At 44.5% G+C, this 18,675-nt stretch overlaps 1 protein-coding gene across 1 annotated transcript in view; it reads right to left on the bottom strand.

Annotated features, from left to right (window-relative positions):
• EXOC4 (exocyst complex component 4) overlaps positions 1–18,675 on the bottom strand; it is a 676,926-nt gene that overhangs the window by 192,740 nt on the left and 465,511 nt on the right. The window contains exon 11 of the mRNA XM_028525527.2: positions 4,336–4,555. Within this exon, the coding sequence (XP_028381328.1) occupies positions 4,336–4,555 (220 nt within the window). The remainder of the gene's footprint in view (positions 1–4,335; positions 4,556–18,675) is intronic.

Genomic DNA, 18,675 nt, shown 5'->3' with positions numbered 1-18,675 from the left:
CACGAGAGGGCCCCGCTCTGGTTGGCGGTTTCTACAGTTCCACGTCCGAACCCCAGGAGACCCGACTCAGGAGAAATCAGGAATTTCTCTGAAGGGATTTCCTGATTTTGAATTGGTGTGCTTTGTCTTGCCACATGTAGAAGCCATTAAAAAAAAAAGTGGGATCTCAGATGGTAAGAGTGTGAGGTATATTCGTACTGACAGCATTAGTGACATAAGAATGATGACGTTTGAATTGAAGCATTGTCAAGAGTCTTAAACGCAAGACTGTGACTCTCTTACGCCGTGAGGAGAAAACATGCACACACGTGTCCTTGCCTTGAGGACACCCATTTTTACTCATTTTCATTCACTCATCCACTTATTCAATAACGTGCGAGTCTACAGAGCACACTGCTCTTGGAGCTGGGGGTTTCGCAGAGAACCACCTGCAATGAATGCCCAAGCTACTCCATCTACCGGGAAGTGCTCCGGGCGCTGAGGCCAGAGACGGGTGGTTCTGTGCTTTCACGTCTCTGGGAGACAGTACGGGAATCAGGGACACAGCTGTCCCCAACTATGGTGAGGGTCCAGATCCCCCAGCCCCAAGCTGCCGTTGATTGATACTTTCATGAAATACAAAAGAAATGATTTACTAGAAAAAAAAATACATTTTAAACCACAAAGATCTACAAAATACAAATCCCTTTTTATTATTATTAGGTTTTTTTTTATTATTAGGTTCAACAGACAATGTCCAATCGCTTTAAAGGGAAGGGGCTCCCAAATGCTTGCTTACAAGCTCTGCACCCCTCCTAGCTGGCGGGGCACAAACAGCTCGCCGATGAGCTTGCTCCTCAGGCGGGGCTTCGGGCTTCGTTCGAGAAGAGCTCATTCAGAGAAGAGCTGGACGCCAGGGTGGGTGGGTGCCTGCATTTGCACTACAGGGCTAGTACCTGTGAGCTATGCGTCCAAAGGCAAGGTACATATTTCATTTCATTGCTTCTCCATTTCCTCCCCAGTTTCAACCCCCACAACGCTGCTGCCGTATGTAAAACACAAGTCGAAACACACAAAGCATTCAGAATAGTGCCTGGCTCCCGGTAAATGCTATTAACGTGTTAGCCACAATCATCATTACTATCTGCTACTACGAATACTGTTATTACTGTTATTACTACTTCCGCTGCCACACGTACTATGCTGCTGTGCCATTTGGGGCCAACACCTGAACCGCTGTTCCACCTGTGAATGGTGTTCGTATAATCTCTTCCTTTCTATTCACTTCCTTCCCTTCTGTGAATTCTGTGCTGAGGAAGTGAAATTACCGATGTGCAAGTACATTGCCGCCCACGGCCTCGGCCCCTTCTAACTGACTCTGTGCTGCCCAGGTGCCACTTCAGAGAGCAGGGCAAAGCATCCTGGGACCCCTTAATCTGCACATCATCACAAGAATGACGGCAGCAGCGACACAGCTGTCCTTCCACTTTCCTGGGGAATGTGGCTGGGCTGCCTCAGGGGAGGGAGCCACCTCTTCTGCTCCGCCACCGAGCGGCAGGCGGTTCGGCAGAGGGAGCCACTTAAAGGAAGTTCTGTACTTCATGCCACTGAGTGCGGCATCTTTTGCAAGCACACAGATTTCTCCACGCTCCCTTCTTAACAGTTGTTTTGGAAGCTCAGCTTAAATTGTTCAGAATTGTTACTTTTTCTTCAGATCAGTCACCTACAATTAGCTGGGGATAACAACATCGAGGTAACAGAGAAACACACATAAGAAACACTGAAATCTGAGCATGGGAAATTATGCTAGAAAACAGTTTACGGTCATAATAAAGCAAGAGAAATGCTCAAGATCGAAAAGGAAAATAACCTTCACTTCATCTGCTTTCAAACCTCATTAATGAAGTCTGTGGCTATTAAACAAATTTACTGATAAGGTCTAACTATTTTGCACTCTCACAAAATAAAAACTTTATGAAGACAGAGAGGGCAACAAAATAACCAAATAAGAAGGCAGGTGTTTTGGTTCTGAAAACACATTTGGAAATTCGTAACCTGAATGGACCTCGCTGCAAGGTTCACTAACTCACATGGAATGATCGTATCTCGACAAGGTCAGAGAGAGAACAGGTCAAGCTGGAGTTCTTCTCTAGCCTCAATGTGGAGTCACTGATTTAAAAAGCAAGAGGGAAAAATAACAAAAGGCATAGTGACACGTACTATGTCACAAGTGGCTGGTGACGAGGCTGGAGTGACGTGACAAACACATCGCTGGACGGCCTAGGGATGGACTGGAACTCAGTGTGTGGCCTGAGTGTAGTCAATTAGTTAGGCGTTTTAACGTGTCTTTGCTACTCAAGCTGGAAAGGACCACGTTTAACAAGCCAGCAGCTTCAGCTCTCACACTCACTTGGTCGTCTTCTAAACTCAGCACACCGAGCACCCCCGAGCTGCTCTGTACAACGCTGCAGCACGGCACTCCAAGGTCACACGTGCCGGAAGGTGTTCCGATAGACAGGACGGTAACCATAGGGCCATTCTCCATTTCTCATCGCCCCCCACGCCCTGACCCCGACTCCGCAGGTATCAAGGACTCTTAAAACTTAATTGCTGTCTCTACCCAGGCCCCCTCCAACTATCCATGCTCGTGTGCATTCATTCAAAAAATTATTTATTGAGTACCTTCCTGATGTCTGGTATTGTACGATGCTTTTGGAACTTACATTCCAGTGGGAAAAGACAAAATATAAGCAAGTTAGAAAATAAATTAACTAATACTTGCAGTTATGTTAAGGGAAAAAAAAATCAAAGTGTTAAAATAGTGACTGACTGGGGAGCTCTACTTGGGATCCTGACAAAAAAGAGAATACCATTCAGATGATTCAAAGGGAGAAACATCGAAGAGGAGGTACTTAGAGGTGTGCGGGCAGTAGTGAAAGAAGCAACGTGGGGAAATGTGTGGCCAGAGTCCCGTGAGAGCCAGAGCCACAGAGCAGAGTCCCCGGCAGGACTGCTCTGGAAGGGGTGCACCCATGGCCAGCCCGTGATCCAAAGTGGGGAGGAAGGAGATACAAACAAACCCAGCCCCCTTCTCCTCTCATCATCCCCCTGACCCCCCGGCCACCGCTGCTAGTGCTTCCTATTGGGAGAACCTGGTCATGTGTCACCTGGCAAAGGCGCTTTGGTGACATCATGGATGGAGTTTGATTCCGGTGCGGAGAATGGGTTAGGGAGACAAGCAGGAGAGGGGAGAATGGAGACTAACCAGGGAAGGGGACAAATTTGGGTAGGACAGTCAGGAAAAGCGGGCACAGAGGCAACCCGAATGAACCCGTTCACTCGTTGTTCCTTGGGGTGATGCTACAATTCACGTTCGGGGGGAGGCGAGTGTCTGTATTCCTAGAATTTCTCTACACCACAGGGGAGTCTAATCATAAAAAAGCAATGCTCCTGTCTAGGACACTTCTCTGTGAAAGGTTCAGCATTGCTATTCACTCTAACAAACACAGAAGGAAAACTCAAGAAAGACATAAAGGCAGGCAAGGGCATGCAATGGACACAGCTGTCACTCCCTTCCACTGACACAATGTTTCTTGGAAGAGCTCAAGCCTTCCACATTTTGAGATGGCCTCCTATTGTGCAACTTACGTAAAAAATAAAGAAACATTTGTCTCCTAAATGAAGAAATGCCATAAAGATTCAATTACAGGGTAATAGTAGTTAATGTATACCCATAATTTAAACTCCTACTATTTTCTTCTAGTTTTATATTTGCCCTCAAGTCACTGGATAAAATGGATATGAAATAAATATCACAAGCCTATTACTCCACATGTCTACTGAGAAATTATTTTATTTCTGTTGCTCAGAAACCATTTCTTTATATAGTTAAAGTAAAATTTTCCATATTAACAAGATCATCCCTTGAATTAAATGATCTGACTTTTAAAAGCCAGTGTGCTGGGAGGTCCCAATTCACTGTGAGCTAGCCAGGCTTTTCACAGTCGGTGGGTCCTAAGTGGGGTCAGGGGCCCCAGCTGGTGGCTGAGGTGAGGCAGACGGAGACTTCCTACCTGTGAGTCCTTCGAAGGGCAAATTCCGGGAAGAGAAAGAGAGCTGCCTGCATGTTAATGAGACTCACTGTCTCCCGTGTTCAAAGCTAGCCACTTTTTCCTTAAATGTCCTAAGGAATTTTCATGAGCTCTACATTCATCCTAAATGTCCCTAATGCCTATTTAATCTTGTTTTGTCCCTGACAAATACAAAAACAGAGGGTAGTTCTTCTTTTTTAATTTGTGACTCCTACCAAGGCCATAGAAACTGCTGATAAAGAGTAAGTTCAAGGTCGGTCGTTACCTGTAGAAGAGGGCGCTGCACCCCCAGCACCTTCATGGTGTCGGCGTTAGCGAGGATCTTCAAGGGGTCCGACGTCTTCGTGACTCCTTCAATCTCCTTGTTGATCTCTGCCAGAACTTGATTGAGGAAGATATTTTTGATGTACACGGTGAGAAACTCCCGGAGAGGGCACTGCTTGGCTGGGCCGAGCCCCAGGGCGTGCTCGACTTCCTGAATGAATCTGGAAGACAGACGGGAACATGGCTGTTAGCTGTATTAGAAAGACAGTTTGATTTGTTGATTAGATTCCTGTTAAAGGTGAGATCATATGGTATTTGTCTTTCACCACCTGGCTTATTTCGCTTAGCATAATGCTTTCCAGTTGTATCCATGGTGTTGCAAAGGGTAGGAGCTCCTTCTTTCTTTCTTTCTGCTGCACAGATTTCGGATTTCCGTTGTGTAAATATACCATAGTTTTTTGATCCACTCATTTACTGATGGGCACCTAGGTTGCTTCCAGCACTTGGCTATTATAAATTGTGCTGCTATGAACATTGGGGGTGCATAGGTTCTTTTAGATTGGTGTTTCAGGGTTCTTAGGACAAAACAAACAAGCAAAATATAACCAAAGACACCGAAATTGAGAACGGGCAGACACTGACCAGAGGGGAGAGGGGAGGGAATTTCAGGGGAGGGGGGGAGGGTTTGAAGGAACTAGTATAAAGGACACATGGACAATAACAAAGGGGGGAGTGGAGACAGCAGGGAGGGGGGAGGACTGGGGTGGGCTTGGATGAGGGTAAAGGGCAGAAAACTGTACTTGAACAACAATTAAAATAAAAAAAAGAAAGAAAAACAGTTTGAGTGACACGGCAGAACCCACACAGGGTTCTCTAGACGCTGACTATTTCTGTGGAGAGACAGGGGAAATTCCCAGAATTCTCAACGAGAGCAGGCTCTTACTCTACAACATTCATCTGCTAACAGAGCTATCTGTAATAGGCAGCTCTCTATATAAATATTTTTTAAAATACAAATTATTTTACTCACTGGGTAGAAATAGGATGAAATAGAAGGCAACTTTTAAACTAGGGTCAAAAAAGGAGACACACAAAATATTTTTATAATGCAAGAAGTAAATAAGAACATAAGAAACAAAGGAAAGCATGACAAAAGTAAAACAATTATGATGCAACTAGAAGCACACCCCCAAACAGTACACATTTCTCACTGAGATCTTTATATGTGTACATGGAAATGAGAGAGAGAGAGAGAGAGAGAGAGAGAGAGAGAGAGAGAGAGAGAGAGGGAGAATGAATACAGGATATGATTTGAATCCATGATGATTTGTGACTCGGGAGGTTGTAAAAAGAGAACAGAATGGAAGGGAGGGTCAAAGAAGGACTGTAGCCTTATTTGTAATGACCCGTTTCCTTTATTAAAAACACTTAAAGCGTATATAGAGGAATGGTAATGACCATCAAAGCTCGGAGGTGAGTGAGTGTCTTGTTATTCTTCGTACTTTTCTGTACTGGCAGTTCCTGCTTTGTATGTTACTGATACACACAAATTGAAGCTACTTACAGTTTAGCTAATAACACTTGCCCTCCAAAACCCACATTCAAATTCCAGTTACCACAGTATGTTAACAGTGAGTAATGGCATAAAGTATAAACTTTGAGACTAGCTCTTCAGTTCAGAAACCTGTACGTGAGTAATTGCTGTTCATTGTGATCAATGATCAATCACGTCACTGCTTTTCAAGTGCACCGGTGACTGATCACGGCACATCTGTTCTTCAGCTCATGGACAGACAGCGGAGCGTGCGGTGCATTCCTTGTCTCCCACTGATAAGCTCATATGATACTTTACAAAGGATAATTAAATGAGGGAATTGGCAAAAAATAAAAAAATATACAGAAAAAAAACTAAAAGTGGGAACGGTGGGAGTGAAGTTTGAATCCAATGCAATGGATTTACAGAAGAAACAGATGAGCACGGGACTGCTGATGCCACCCCCATGTGCGGTGAGGCAGAGGCAGCCAGAGTGAAGGTGAACCTGACCTCAACGAAAAGGAAGGTGTCATGGCAAAAGGGATGAAAACGACCCACAGAAAAGGATGCCGGTGAAAAATTTCATATTATAAGAACTCTTTGACATATTTCATGACATTGAAAATCAAAGAATAAAATACTGGCAGCTGCTCCAAACGTTGAAGAAGGCATGGCATTTCAGCGAAGGCACAGAAAAGATGCTCCCGGTGTGTGGTGAAGCGTCCGACACAAAGAAGGCGCGAGCGCTGTTCAAACTGCTCTCGATGAGCTCTTAACAACGAAATAAAGCCCTTTAGTCCTCAGTGTTTCTAATGCCACAGCGGACTAGGTATATTACTAGTTTTATTCTTCACATGGGTATACATTTGTAACAGTGAGAGAGTCTTTAATGTGTTGACAAAAGTTTTGAAGTCATGAAACAATTGTGATTTTCCCCGCCGATTAAGACGGGGTTGCCTGGTAATTTTTCAAAGTTCCACAATGTTACGCAAAGCCAGGACTGCCTGGTACTTTAAATTTTTCTCCAAAAAGGTCAAAGGAAATGAAATGAAATCAAATGAAATAAAGGCAACAAAATGAATGGCTATCTGGGAAGATCTATTTGCAACTTGTATCACAGATGACAGCTAGGAAAAAAGAAACTTCTAGAAAAATGACCAAAGGGTACAAAAAGTTTACAGTAAAGAAATACAATGGCCATTCAATGTCAGAAAATATTCTTAACTTCATTTATAATGAGGAAAATGGAAAGTTATAGTAAGATGCCACTTTTTACACCCATGCATTGACCAGATTCCAAGAGTGTGAAACACACTGTGTTGGCCCAAGTGCGGGCGAGCAAAGAGACCTCCCCTACACTGTCGGTGGGAGTGGGGACAAGTGCGGCCCTCTGGACAGGCGAGGTGGCACCTCCACTCACAACTACAGATGCATCTCCCTCCGACCCAGAAACCCCACTCCTGGGAAAGGTTCCTGACGGCCCTATGTGAACGTGATTACATAGGTCAGTACAGAATTATTTTAATGGCAAAAGACTAGAAATGATTAAAAAAATCCACCAATTAGGGATTTGTCAAGTAAGCTGCAGCACACCGCCACACTGGAACACCACGCAGCAACCCTGACCCTCCAAACAGGGAAGCTCCCGCGGCACTAACGTGGAAGATCTCCAGGACTTATTGTTAAGTGAGGGCAAAAAGAAAAAACCCAAGGTGGAAATCAATTTGTATTCATTACACGGACTTTTGTGGAAGAACTATAGATCCTCATTAGTTTATTTTATCATAAAGAGACCCAGGGAAGACTCATGATAAACAAAACCCGAGTACCTGTAGGAAGCCAGGATGGGGGTGGGGTCTGGAAGAGGAGTGGGAAGAAGTCTTTTCAGTTATTCCCTTTTTTTGATCATTTGATTAAAAAAAAGAGAACATATTAGCCACTCAACTAAAATTAAATTAGAAAATGGAAAAATTACCTACATATATCAGAGACTATATTTTATAAATTGCTTTCTGATTGGGCCACATTTAAAGTGTGGTGTGCAAATGCTCCCTTAAGTCTAGCTGTTTAGTCTTATAAAGAGTTTCCTTCACTGAATAAATAAATAAATAAATAAATAAATTAATTAATTAATTAATCGTGGTTAATCTTGTATGTCACCAGTTAAACACTCCATTAGCCTCTGGGGAGGGGTGTGGTGGGCGGGAGGGAGTGAGTACATATAGGATAATCATAATGAAAAAGTCACCCAAAGAATGCAGGGGAAAAGTAGAAATTGGGAAGTGATGAGAAACACAACAAGGCTCCTTTTTTGTTTTTAAGATTTTATCTATTTACTTTTAGACAGAGTGGATGGGAGGGAGAAAAAGAGGGAGAGAAACATCGATGTGTGGTTGTTTCTCACGCACCTGCCACGGGGACCTGGCCCAGAACCCAGGCATGTACCCTGACTAGGAACTGAACCAGTGACCCTTTGGTTTGTAGGCCCGCATTCAATCCACTGAGCCATAGCAGCCAGGGCTTGAGGCTTCTTAATTGATGTTATCACCATGGAGAGAGAAACAAAAGCGTGATGGCCTAAAGCAAAATACAACGAATCTTTAGGAAGAGAGTGAAGGAAAGAAGGTGGGCGGGGGCAATGAAGAAATAAAAGCAGACAGCTATGGCGGCCATGACTGTAAGACCTCCAACTTCTACATCCTGCTGTGCTGACCCCTCCTCATCTCATGGAACACTCTAGAGAAATCACCCACCCAAGTGCACATGGGGCTCCTTGGTCGGTCTTTGAAAGAGAACCAGTTATTTATTTGCTAATGAGTAAATACATTTTATTATTTTTTAATATTATAGAAATCAATCATCAGACTGCCTCTTTAGTATTTTCAATGGGACTTAAGAGAATTTTCTGAGAAGTACTTACTACATTTTCAAAATCTTTAACATTAGAACAAAACCTTTAGTAGCTAACCTGCTCCTAAACAGTGACAGAAGGCTCTGAATTACCCTCGTTTTCTCTCTCCTTTTGTCCTAGCCCCTCATTTGCCTTTGGTGTCCCTGAAATATGAAACCGCTGGGAGCCGCACTGACGCTGAAGGATTTCTTTCAAGCACAGACCACTCATTCCCTAAAGCGCACGCATCAGTCTCGAATGGCATGGCCAGGCTGATGCTGTCTTCTCTAACTCGAGGGGGCCCATTCAACACGTTTCTGAATCTGCTTGCAGAGCCGTGAGGGCCCTTGCTGTGCAGAAGGGGCGAAGCGTGGAGGAGAGAGGGAAAGAGAAAAATTAGAGCTGTCTTATCAGCCTTGCGTTCTCATTCTCATCAAAAATGGGTAGCAGTTACACTGAAGAGGCAAACTGCTCTTCCTTGGGCAGGAAGGACACAGAGTAAGTCCTTTCTCAGGCATCCAGGGGGAGGCGAACCAGAGGCCTGGTCTCTGCGGGGAGGAATGCTCGACCGAGGCTGAGTGGGCAGGCGCAGAATGGAGAGTCGGTGTTTCCGAGCCCGAATCTTGGCTGTACTTAGGTCTTGGGCAGGTTATTCAGCCTCTCTGAACCTTACTTTTGTATTCTGTAAAGTGGACACGATAACACACAGGGCTGCTCTGATGACTCAATGAAGAAGGAAAAGTTAAGCACTTGGCAGAGCGGTGGGCACACAGTACCTGCTAAGGAAACGGTAGCTAATGCCCTCTGTGTAACTGAACAAAGCCCTACGTGGCCAGGGGCCAAGTATAACCTGCCCAGGCTGTATTCTCAGTGTGTGGTACCGGCCAGCACATAGTAGGCTCTCAGGAAGTATTTGGTGTAGAAAGTTGTAGGAAAAAAATAATTAACAGATCCTTTCACTTCAATCCACAGTTCCTGAAACTAGAGCATGTCCTTGCTGACAAATAATGTCCTCTTCCCAAGAATCTGGACTAGAGGTTCAAATAAAAAAACATTTGTTTTAAAGAATGAAAGAAAAATCATCCCTTACCTCCACCACCCCGACGTTAGCAGTTGCCTTGCACTGAAAAAGCATCCAGCAGTCCCCGCCAACACTCCACATTGTTTTCTGCTTTGCAAAGTTCAGTTGTTTCACACTACTTTACATTCTGTCCTTTCGCAGAGCGTCAGAGAGGCATTCGTTCCCTCATGCTAACGAGCACATTATTAAACCAAAACGTCAATTAGGAAGCACTGATGCTGCCTCCTGGTTTCATTATAGATAATCCTACAGTGAACATCTTCATTTTGTTTCTGTTGAATTATTTCCCTCAAGTCACCGGGAGTAGTTCGTTCCTCATCGTTTTCCATAGGTGAGTCTGTATTTTATTTCCCCGGGATCCCCACAGCCTACCGCATGGCTCCTTTCACTTATCAAGCACTTTAAACACAGCCTGTTGAATGGGAGGCCGGAGACAGTCAGGGTGGAGAGGAGACGCATCAAAAAGCCCAGCTTTTCCACCAGGGCTCCCAATCTGCTCTGGAGAAGTAAGAAAGCGCTGCATTGTTAGCAGTGAAAAGAATCTCATTAGGAAAGAAAACGCTTCACTTCAAAGTGAAGATGAGCACAGATGGAACCCTGTCAAAAGGGTATTATCTCATCTCTTGAAGCGCTCTCACACGAGGGGCCTCCTCTCTCCGTGAGTGGTGTGAAGGCAGGCACAAAGCCCAGGTACATACATGCAGAGAGAGGGAGCAAGGGAGGCTCAGAGGAAAGAATCTACATAGTGCTGTACGCAGAGCATCCAATTACGGGGTTTGGGGGAATCTTATTCAGGTCAGCCTCCCAAACCCAAGGTTGCGAAGCAGGATAAACCAAGAAACAAACGAGAGCAGGCCTCGGGTTCTCACTGCACTGAGACGTCTAAAGCATGGACCCTGCTTCCGACATTCTAATATCGCTGTTTGTAAATATTTAACCCAAGGTTTGCATCTCAGAATATCATCACCCAGGGGGCCTCCTAAAATACACACACAAGGAATACTAATGTTTTAAATTTACTCTTTTCTTTTTAATCCTCACTGGAGGTCATGTTTATTGATTTTCGAGAGAAAGGGAGACAGAGGGAAAGGGGGAGAGAGAGAGAGAGACAGAGAGAGAGATAGGTACAGAGAGAGAGACAGAGAGAGATAAGGAGAGAGAGAGAGACAGACAGAGAGACAGAGAGAGAGAGATATGCTGATGTGAGAAAGAAATATCAACTGGTTGCCCCCTGGACGTGCCTCAGTTGGGAATTGAACCTGCAGCCCAGGTATGTGCCCTGACCGGACAGAACCCGAAACGTTTGGGTGCACAAGGATGACACTCCAACCCACTGAACCACCCGGCCAGGGCTACTCTTTCTTATACAGGTACATATCCTTCGGAAATGCATACATGAGCACACTCCATATTTCCCCAGGATTTTCAAAGTTTTTATCTTGATTTGATTTCTATCCCAAGAAATTATAAACTAATTAAAATTTCACACAAGCTTCCCCAGCCCTTGCTTAACCCAGCCTCTCCATAGCAGCTTCTCTTCCACTGTGAGGCCCCGTGTCTTCTGTTTCATCCCCGCCAGGAATTCGAGCTGCTACCAGCCGGAAATCGCCTTGAACACACAGGGCCTTCCCTGCAGTTTAGAAGCTGCAATGATGTGTACTCATCCGAATGGAAACAGTTGCTCATAGTAAACACGTATTTCTTATGGTCACGCCTTAATGAGTTTTTTCAGTTCTATGGCCAACACTGTTATTTATGGGACAAACCGGTATCACGTGCTTCCCTGATACCACGGAGGAGAACACGGCACCGCTTCTCTGGCATTCTTGCCCAAAACACGTAATTTGAATACAATCATGGGGATACATCATCTTTCCCTAAAATCTGAACACAAAATTAACAGTGCAGATTTCAGGAAAATCAAACTCACAATTCTGGCTTTTGGAGCACGGTGAGTTCGTTCACGTCTCTCCCCCAAACAGCGTGTCAGTGTTTACTGCTAATTACATTTTTAATGTATACACTTGTATATAATCTACAGCAGACAACATACAATATTTTAATTCCTCTCACTTTGATACCTGCCGAATTTGCCGTATGTCATCATACATGCTTTGGCGGTGTGGGCTGAATAATGCACAGAAAACATTCACCGGAAAGGCCTGGGGAGCTCTCTCCTGATCTCCTGCATTAAAACCGGCCGGAATGTGAGATTTACGCCTCCGACCCTCTCTGTGCTGTGGATCTCTTGGCGTATCGGTTGCACTCATCTCTGATCCAGCACTGAGCCTGCAGAGGTGGGCCAGGATCACTTCCATGGAGAAGCTCCGAGTCTCTCCCACTGCACAATCGCTTTAAGAACATTTCGAGAAATCTGAACCGTCTTTGTCCCTTCATTTTAGCCCCAGGTTCCTATGGGAAGAGTTGCACGATACTCACAGGCCTGCAGAAGCTCTGCTGAGCTATCAAGTGTATCCCAGGCTAAGGCCCCACGCCCACCACACTGTGCAGCTCTCTACCGTCACATTTAAAACATGCACATTTACTAATGTCACATGACACAGATATTCACAAATGTGTACATCAAAAACCTAATTAGTAATAAATGCCAATACTGTTCATGAGGGAGACACATGAATTCTCATGCTACCAGAGAGAGAAATCAAAAGTTGAATTTTCTGAAATTTGCACCTTTGATTTTGTGTTCTTGTTTTATGGAGACAGTGCAGACAGCAGCAGTAAGTGCAACCCTCTAGCACGAATGACACGTGAATTAGAAAGAGAAAGTAAAATTCCATCTCTCCTTGTATCCAGTGAGTAGACACAGTCTTCGGACACAGGAAGACCGAAACACTGAGTGCCACAGGCAGAGCTTCCCTGGGACACGTGGGCATGTCAGACTCTGCGGGGCAGGGCAGACTTTTATGAGTATACTCAGAATCCCTGCCACGCTCGACTTAGATGGAAAAAAATCAACCTGTAATGCATAATAAAATTCGCTCCCAGACATGAGCTGGTCCTCACACAAAGAATTGTTAGTCGTACTCAGGGAAATGGGTCTTTGGGATCAAACCCAAGTGATGTCACACCAAAGGCTGGGAACAACTCGGGGTGCAGGAAGAGGCCGCCCAGCAAGCCCGGCTCCTTTAAGACACATTTCTTACCCAGGTACTCTCAGGCACAACACTGAAGGCGCACAGCAAACTAAAGCGACTTGGGCAAAGGAGGAGAACAGCCTCAGAGGAGTCGACTGGAGACACAGTCAACCTGCTTGGATCGCCTGACTTGAAAAAGATCATTTAGACTCATTCAGAAGCAGCGGCAACAGGCATATTTAGGTCCATGAATCAGTGAAACATGAAAACTAAAGAAAAATCCATAAAGGTTAATGCGCATTGGAAACACATTTGCCTCTTAATGCCTGGGAGTAAGTCACCGGCGCATCCGGAAGAGGCTCCCCCGACGGTCTGTAATTGTTCACGCTGAAGGTTAACTGCTGCCTGCGCCTTTTGTATGCAAAGATTTTGTGGGTAACAGTGCAAAATAAGCTCATCGTGGCAGAGCCCAATCATGTCCTCAACCCATCACCCTAGGAGGCAATTTACTGAACCGACAAAATAAAAAAAGGTTTGGGTGCACTTGTTTGCAATGAGTGAAATTCAGGCCCAGGACTCCAGGAGAAAAGAGGTAGAATCATTGAGTAAAGGGAGTGAAGGGTATTATCCATGAAATTTGAGCTCTGTAGTTTGTGAGCAAATTTAGCTAGGAAAAAATCTTATGATGAGTGCATTGCAAGTGGTTTTGACGACATGTAAGTGTTCCCTCCAGACTGAAAAGCACTTTAGGTAAAATAAACTGAGCCTCTTGAAAATGACAGCTGTTTAATTTTTTTAATCACATGAGTTGGAAATTGACATCATTCAAGATCTAATCCTTAATATCAGGCAATCTTTATGAACCAAAAATGCATATAAATAAATGAATAAGGATTATGGATTTGAAACTCAAAGACATAATGATAATCCTCCCTTTCTGACAGGCCTGGGATTCTGTTTTCATTCTTTGTATTAATCTTTTTTTTTTTTAAGATTTAATTAATTAATTTCCAGAGAGGGAAGGGAGGGAGAAAGAGAGAGAGAAAGAAACATCATTGTGTGGTTGCTGGGGGCCGTGGCCTGTAACCCAGGCAGGTACCCTGACTAGGAATCGAACCTGTGATGCTTTGGTTCTCAGCCCGCACTCAATCCACTGAGCTATGCCAGCCAGGGTGTATTCATCTTATTTAAAGTAAAATAACCTCTCCTCTAATATTTTCATTCTAAAAGATAAGGCTGTCAGAAAAATTTTCAAGAGAAATTGCAACTTATAAAATGTCTATCATATTACCTCAAACTTACATGTAACGCATTAGATAGACTTCATTCTAGGTGTTCCACAACTTGTCTGGCCTTTAGATATTCTAGTGCAAGACACAGGGCCACCTGGAAGACCTCCTGCCTATTACCACGTCAGCAGGGGCTGTACTTGTAACTGCTCACATTTATTGAGCTCTTGCCATGTCCCAGTTGAAGAGCTTTATATGGATTATTTTATGCAATTCTCACAATAACTCTGTGAGGCCTGTGCAATTATTATCTGCATTTTACGTATGCTGAAACTGAGCAAGTGAAAAAATAACATTAATAGCTGCCAGTTACACTACTTATAATATGCCAGCACTATTTTAAGTGATCACCATGCTTTGCTTCACTTATTCCTCCTAACACTCTGAAGTAAAGGACTCCCCCCACCCACACTTTTTGTTGAATTTATTTGGGTGATGCTGGTTAACAAAATTATACAGGTTTCAGGTGCACAATTCTGCAACCCATCATCTGTGCGCCGTATTGTGTGTTCACCACCCCCGGTCAGGTCTCTGCCCATCACCATTCATCCCCCTACACCCTCCCCCACCTCCTCCCCTCAGCAATCAGCACACCGTTGTCTATGTCCATGAGTTTTCTCTCTTTTTTCTTTTTTGCTCAATCCCTTCATCCCTCAGCTCCTCCCTCTACCCCCACTGACAGCCATCAGCCTGCTCGCTCTGTATGAGTCTTTCTCTATTTTGCTTGTTAGTTCAGTTTGCCCATTAGATTCCACATATGAGTGAAATCATAGGGTATTTGTCCTTCTCTGACTGGCTTATTTCACTTAGCATAATGCGCTCCAGGTCCATCCATGCTGTTGCGAGGGGTAAGTTTTCCTTCTTCTTTATAGCCAAATAGTGTTCCATTGTGTAAATGTACCACTTTTTTTTTATCCACTCATCTACTGATACACACTTGGGCTGCTTCCACAGGGAACCCAACAAGAGGACACAACTCTTGTAAACATTTATGCACCTAATGCATGGGCACCTAAACATGTGAGGCAAATCTTGAGGGACAGAAAGGGAGAGGCTGACAGAAACACAGTCATAGTTGGGGACTTTACCACTCCATTGACATCCACCTTCCAAACAGAAGATCCACAAGAAAACGGTGGTCTTATATGACACACTAGATCAGATGGATTTAATTGACAGCTTCAGAGTATTTCATCCCAAAGGAATGGAATATACATTCTTTTCAAGTGCACATGGAATGTTTTCTAGGATAGACCACCTGATAGGACACAAAACAAGTCTCAATAAATTGAAGACTGCAATTATATCAACATCTTCTCTGACCACAATGATATGAAACTAGAAGTTGATCACAAGAAGAGAACCTGAAACACACACAATGACACTGAGGCTAAATAACATGTTACTGAACAATGAGTGGGTTAACAATGAGATCAAGGAAGATATCAAAAGATACCATGAAACAAAGGAAAATGAGAACACAACAACCCAAAATCCGTGGGACACAGTGAAAGCAGTCCTCAGGGGACATGCACAGCACTACAGGCCTATGTCAAGAAACAAGAAAAACTCAAATAAATAATCTAACTTTACACCTAAAGGAACTTGAAAAACAACAACAAAGCCCAGAGTGAGAAGAAGGACTTTTCTAATCGTCATCTGAAGAAGGCATGAAGTCATACAGAGGTTAAGTTCTTTCCCAAGGTCACACAGCTACTAAGCGATGGGGCCACAATTCGAACTCGGGCAGTTCAGCTGCAGAGGCCACGCTGCAACGTGCTGTGCTAACACTGCTGCCTGCCGAACGTTCACCCTTTGGGTTAGGACTGCTGAGGGGTGCTGGTGAGGGGCGGGACAATCAACCGGAGTCCATGTGGCAAGTCCCGATGTAGTAGAACCTTACGTGGACTGAGAGGGCCATCATATTGCTAAATACAAAATATTTGAATATTTTGAAATATAATAAGTCTTGTCCAGCATCCTGACTGGACTTCTTTCCCCAAGCTTCTGTTCTGCATTTTTAATCGCTTGTTAGACACTTTCAACGGGCAGGCATCTAACTCTTGATGATCAAACTGCTTAAATGGAACTCTTCCCAGCCGCCCTCCCCTAATCATTGCAGTCCCCTCCGATGATCCCCATTTTTGTACCATCCTCAATGCACTGACCCAGGCTTAAACTTGGAAATCTTTCATTTCTTCTTATACTCAGCCTCGCTATTTATGTAAGAAGCTAGAGGCATGCTCACTGTATTTTCTATGTACATGCACTCACTCACTGTTCATTCCTTCATTTAGGTGAGCCGTATTCATGGAGTGTCCAGCTTCTGCCGGGTGCTGTTTGGGTCTAAAGCATCCACAGGGAAAGGCTCAAGCCCCAGGGACTACCATTCACACAGCATACGCCGTGAGGTGCCACCTCCACTAACTCATACTGGAGTCCGGGCAGCAGGTCCCGCTGGGGTGCCATCGGGAACATCCAGCACCACAGTGCGGGCTTTTATTACATGAGATGATGCATCTCACTTAATATTAAATGAGATGTGGCTGCACGGGCAGGGCGTAATTTAAGAGAATTTCTTCCCCAGGCTCTCTAAAATAACCCAACTGGTTGTTCCACCTTTAGTCCCTTCCTCCTTCCATTTACCTAACAAATAGCCATTACTGAATATATTAAGCCCACTAAGGCACAGAATAAATAACTACTTGCCCTATTCTTCTTGTCTCCAGGCCTTTGCCCATGCTGGTTTATTTTGCTAGAACGTTCTCCCCAAACATGGCTTCCCCACAGTCACTTTCTCCAGGTCTTCCCCGAGTCTAGGCCGAACGCCCTTTCCCTCTGCCCCCGCCGCCCACAGAAGGTTCCTGACACGGTGCGTCTCCTGCTCATCTGTAAACACTCTGAGGAGAGGGAATGTGCCGTGTTCCTCAGACAGTGGTACGTAGGAGGTATCAAGAAGTAAGTCCAACATGTTTCCATTTAGCCAATCAGCAAACTTTGCTTTCTGTGTACTCCCCACATTAAGATAAAAAATCCCATGTATCTGCTCATATCTCCGTGGTCTCCTTCCAACCCAGGTGTTTCCTAAACTGTGTCATGAAAGCCAGAGCGGAAGCTGGAAAACTGTCATTTTCACCAGAACCTTCCTTCAAGGGCCCATTCGAAGCTCACTCCCTCATCAAGTTCTCCCGGGGCCTCTGTTAATGCCTCTACAAGTTTGAGCCTTTATAAGTTTGAACTGCTTGACTTCCTCAGGCGCCACCAGCCACCTTCCCCCGCCCCTTGGCCAGCTACTGTGCTCTGCATCACGCAGGGAACACTTAGCACTGTGCCAAGCACAGCAGACACAGTTAGTGAATGCTTTAATAAATGAAAATATTATGTTTCTATCACAAATTATTTAGGCTTGTCTTAAAGGGCCAGCGCTTTTTAAAAGGGTTGCACTGCACAACTATTTTGAAGCTATGTTTTAGAGAATAAACATGGCTGGCTGAACAAAGTGAAAAACGAAGAGAGAGTGAAAGAAGGAAAGAAAAGACTGAGAGTGAAATGTGCAAGCACTGTGTTACATGTATCAACAAGGCATTTTTAGGTGACCCTCTAGCAAATCCAAACCCGTTCATCTCACTGGTGATGTGAAATTTAGTGACTGTGGCCCAAGCTGAATATTTCTTGGGCATCAACGATGGGCGGGAGTCACAGACGGGGGGTAGTTTGTAGCATGTCAAAAACAAGAATTGTGAGCCTGCTGGGAACAAATTACAGTATTTCTGCTGGAGGAGACAGGCTGGCCAGTGGGTTCTCCCCCTCACTGTTCCTCAGCAGCACAGATTTCATTACACTTGATAAATGAATGCCTTGGAAAACAGTTTGAATGACCTCTAATGAGCCTCTTTGGCAGCTAACCTTGTTTCTGAACTTAGCTTATGGTTGTGTCTCATCCCAGGTTTATGTTTATTGTCACTTGGTTAACTACACGCTGAAAGCACAGCATGCTAAGGGAAAGTACCCGGGAGACAGCAAGAGACCGCCTCGTCCACAGTTGTGACATATGTGAGTCATAGACATTTCTTGTGCCCTGGACTTTTCTTTTCAAGTATGATTCACATACTTGATTACTTCAATTAAGCCATGACAATCTTCTCGTATCACCATTGGTTCCGTTCTCTCCTCCCACATCCATACTTGCCCAGACCAATATCTATAATTATCTTGCAACAATATTCACAAAGTTATTTCCATAATGGCTCAAAGTTCTCCTCAAATTTACCTCCCACAGAGCTCTTTCCTACTGGAAGGAGATTACGGGCTTTCTAGAGAGGCGTGCTTGGCCGCCTGCTGGTGCACCGCCCTCTCAGGGTTTCCCTGGACCCGAAGGGCTGCGGTGACGTCAGCTTCATGCGGAAAGTGAACAAAGTGAAACCGTGTTAACCCATCGCAGCTGGATTCGCC

Source organism: Phyllostomus discolor, chromosome 10 (genome assembly GCF_004126475.2).
Source record: "Phyllostomus discolor isolate MPI-MPIP mPhyDis1 chromosome 10, mPhyDis1.pri.v3, whole genome shotgun sequence".
Lineage (NCBI taxonomy): Eukaryota > Metazoa > Chordata > Mammalia > Chiroptera > Phyllostomidae > Phyllostomus > Phyllostomus discolor.
The sequence above is the reverse complement of the archived record's forward strand: the minus strand, read 5'-3'. Positions and strand labels throughout refer to the sequence as shown.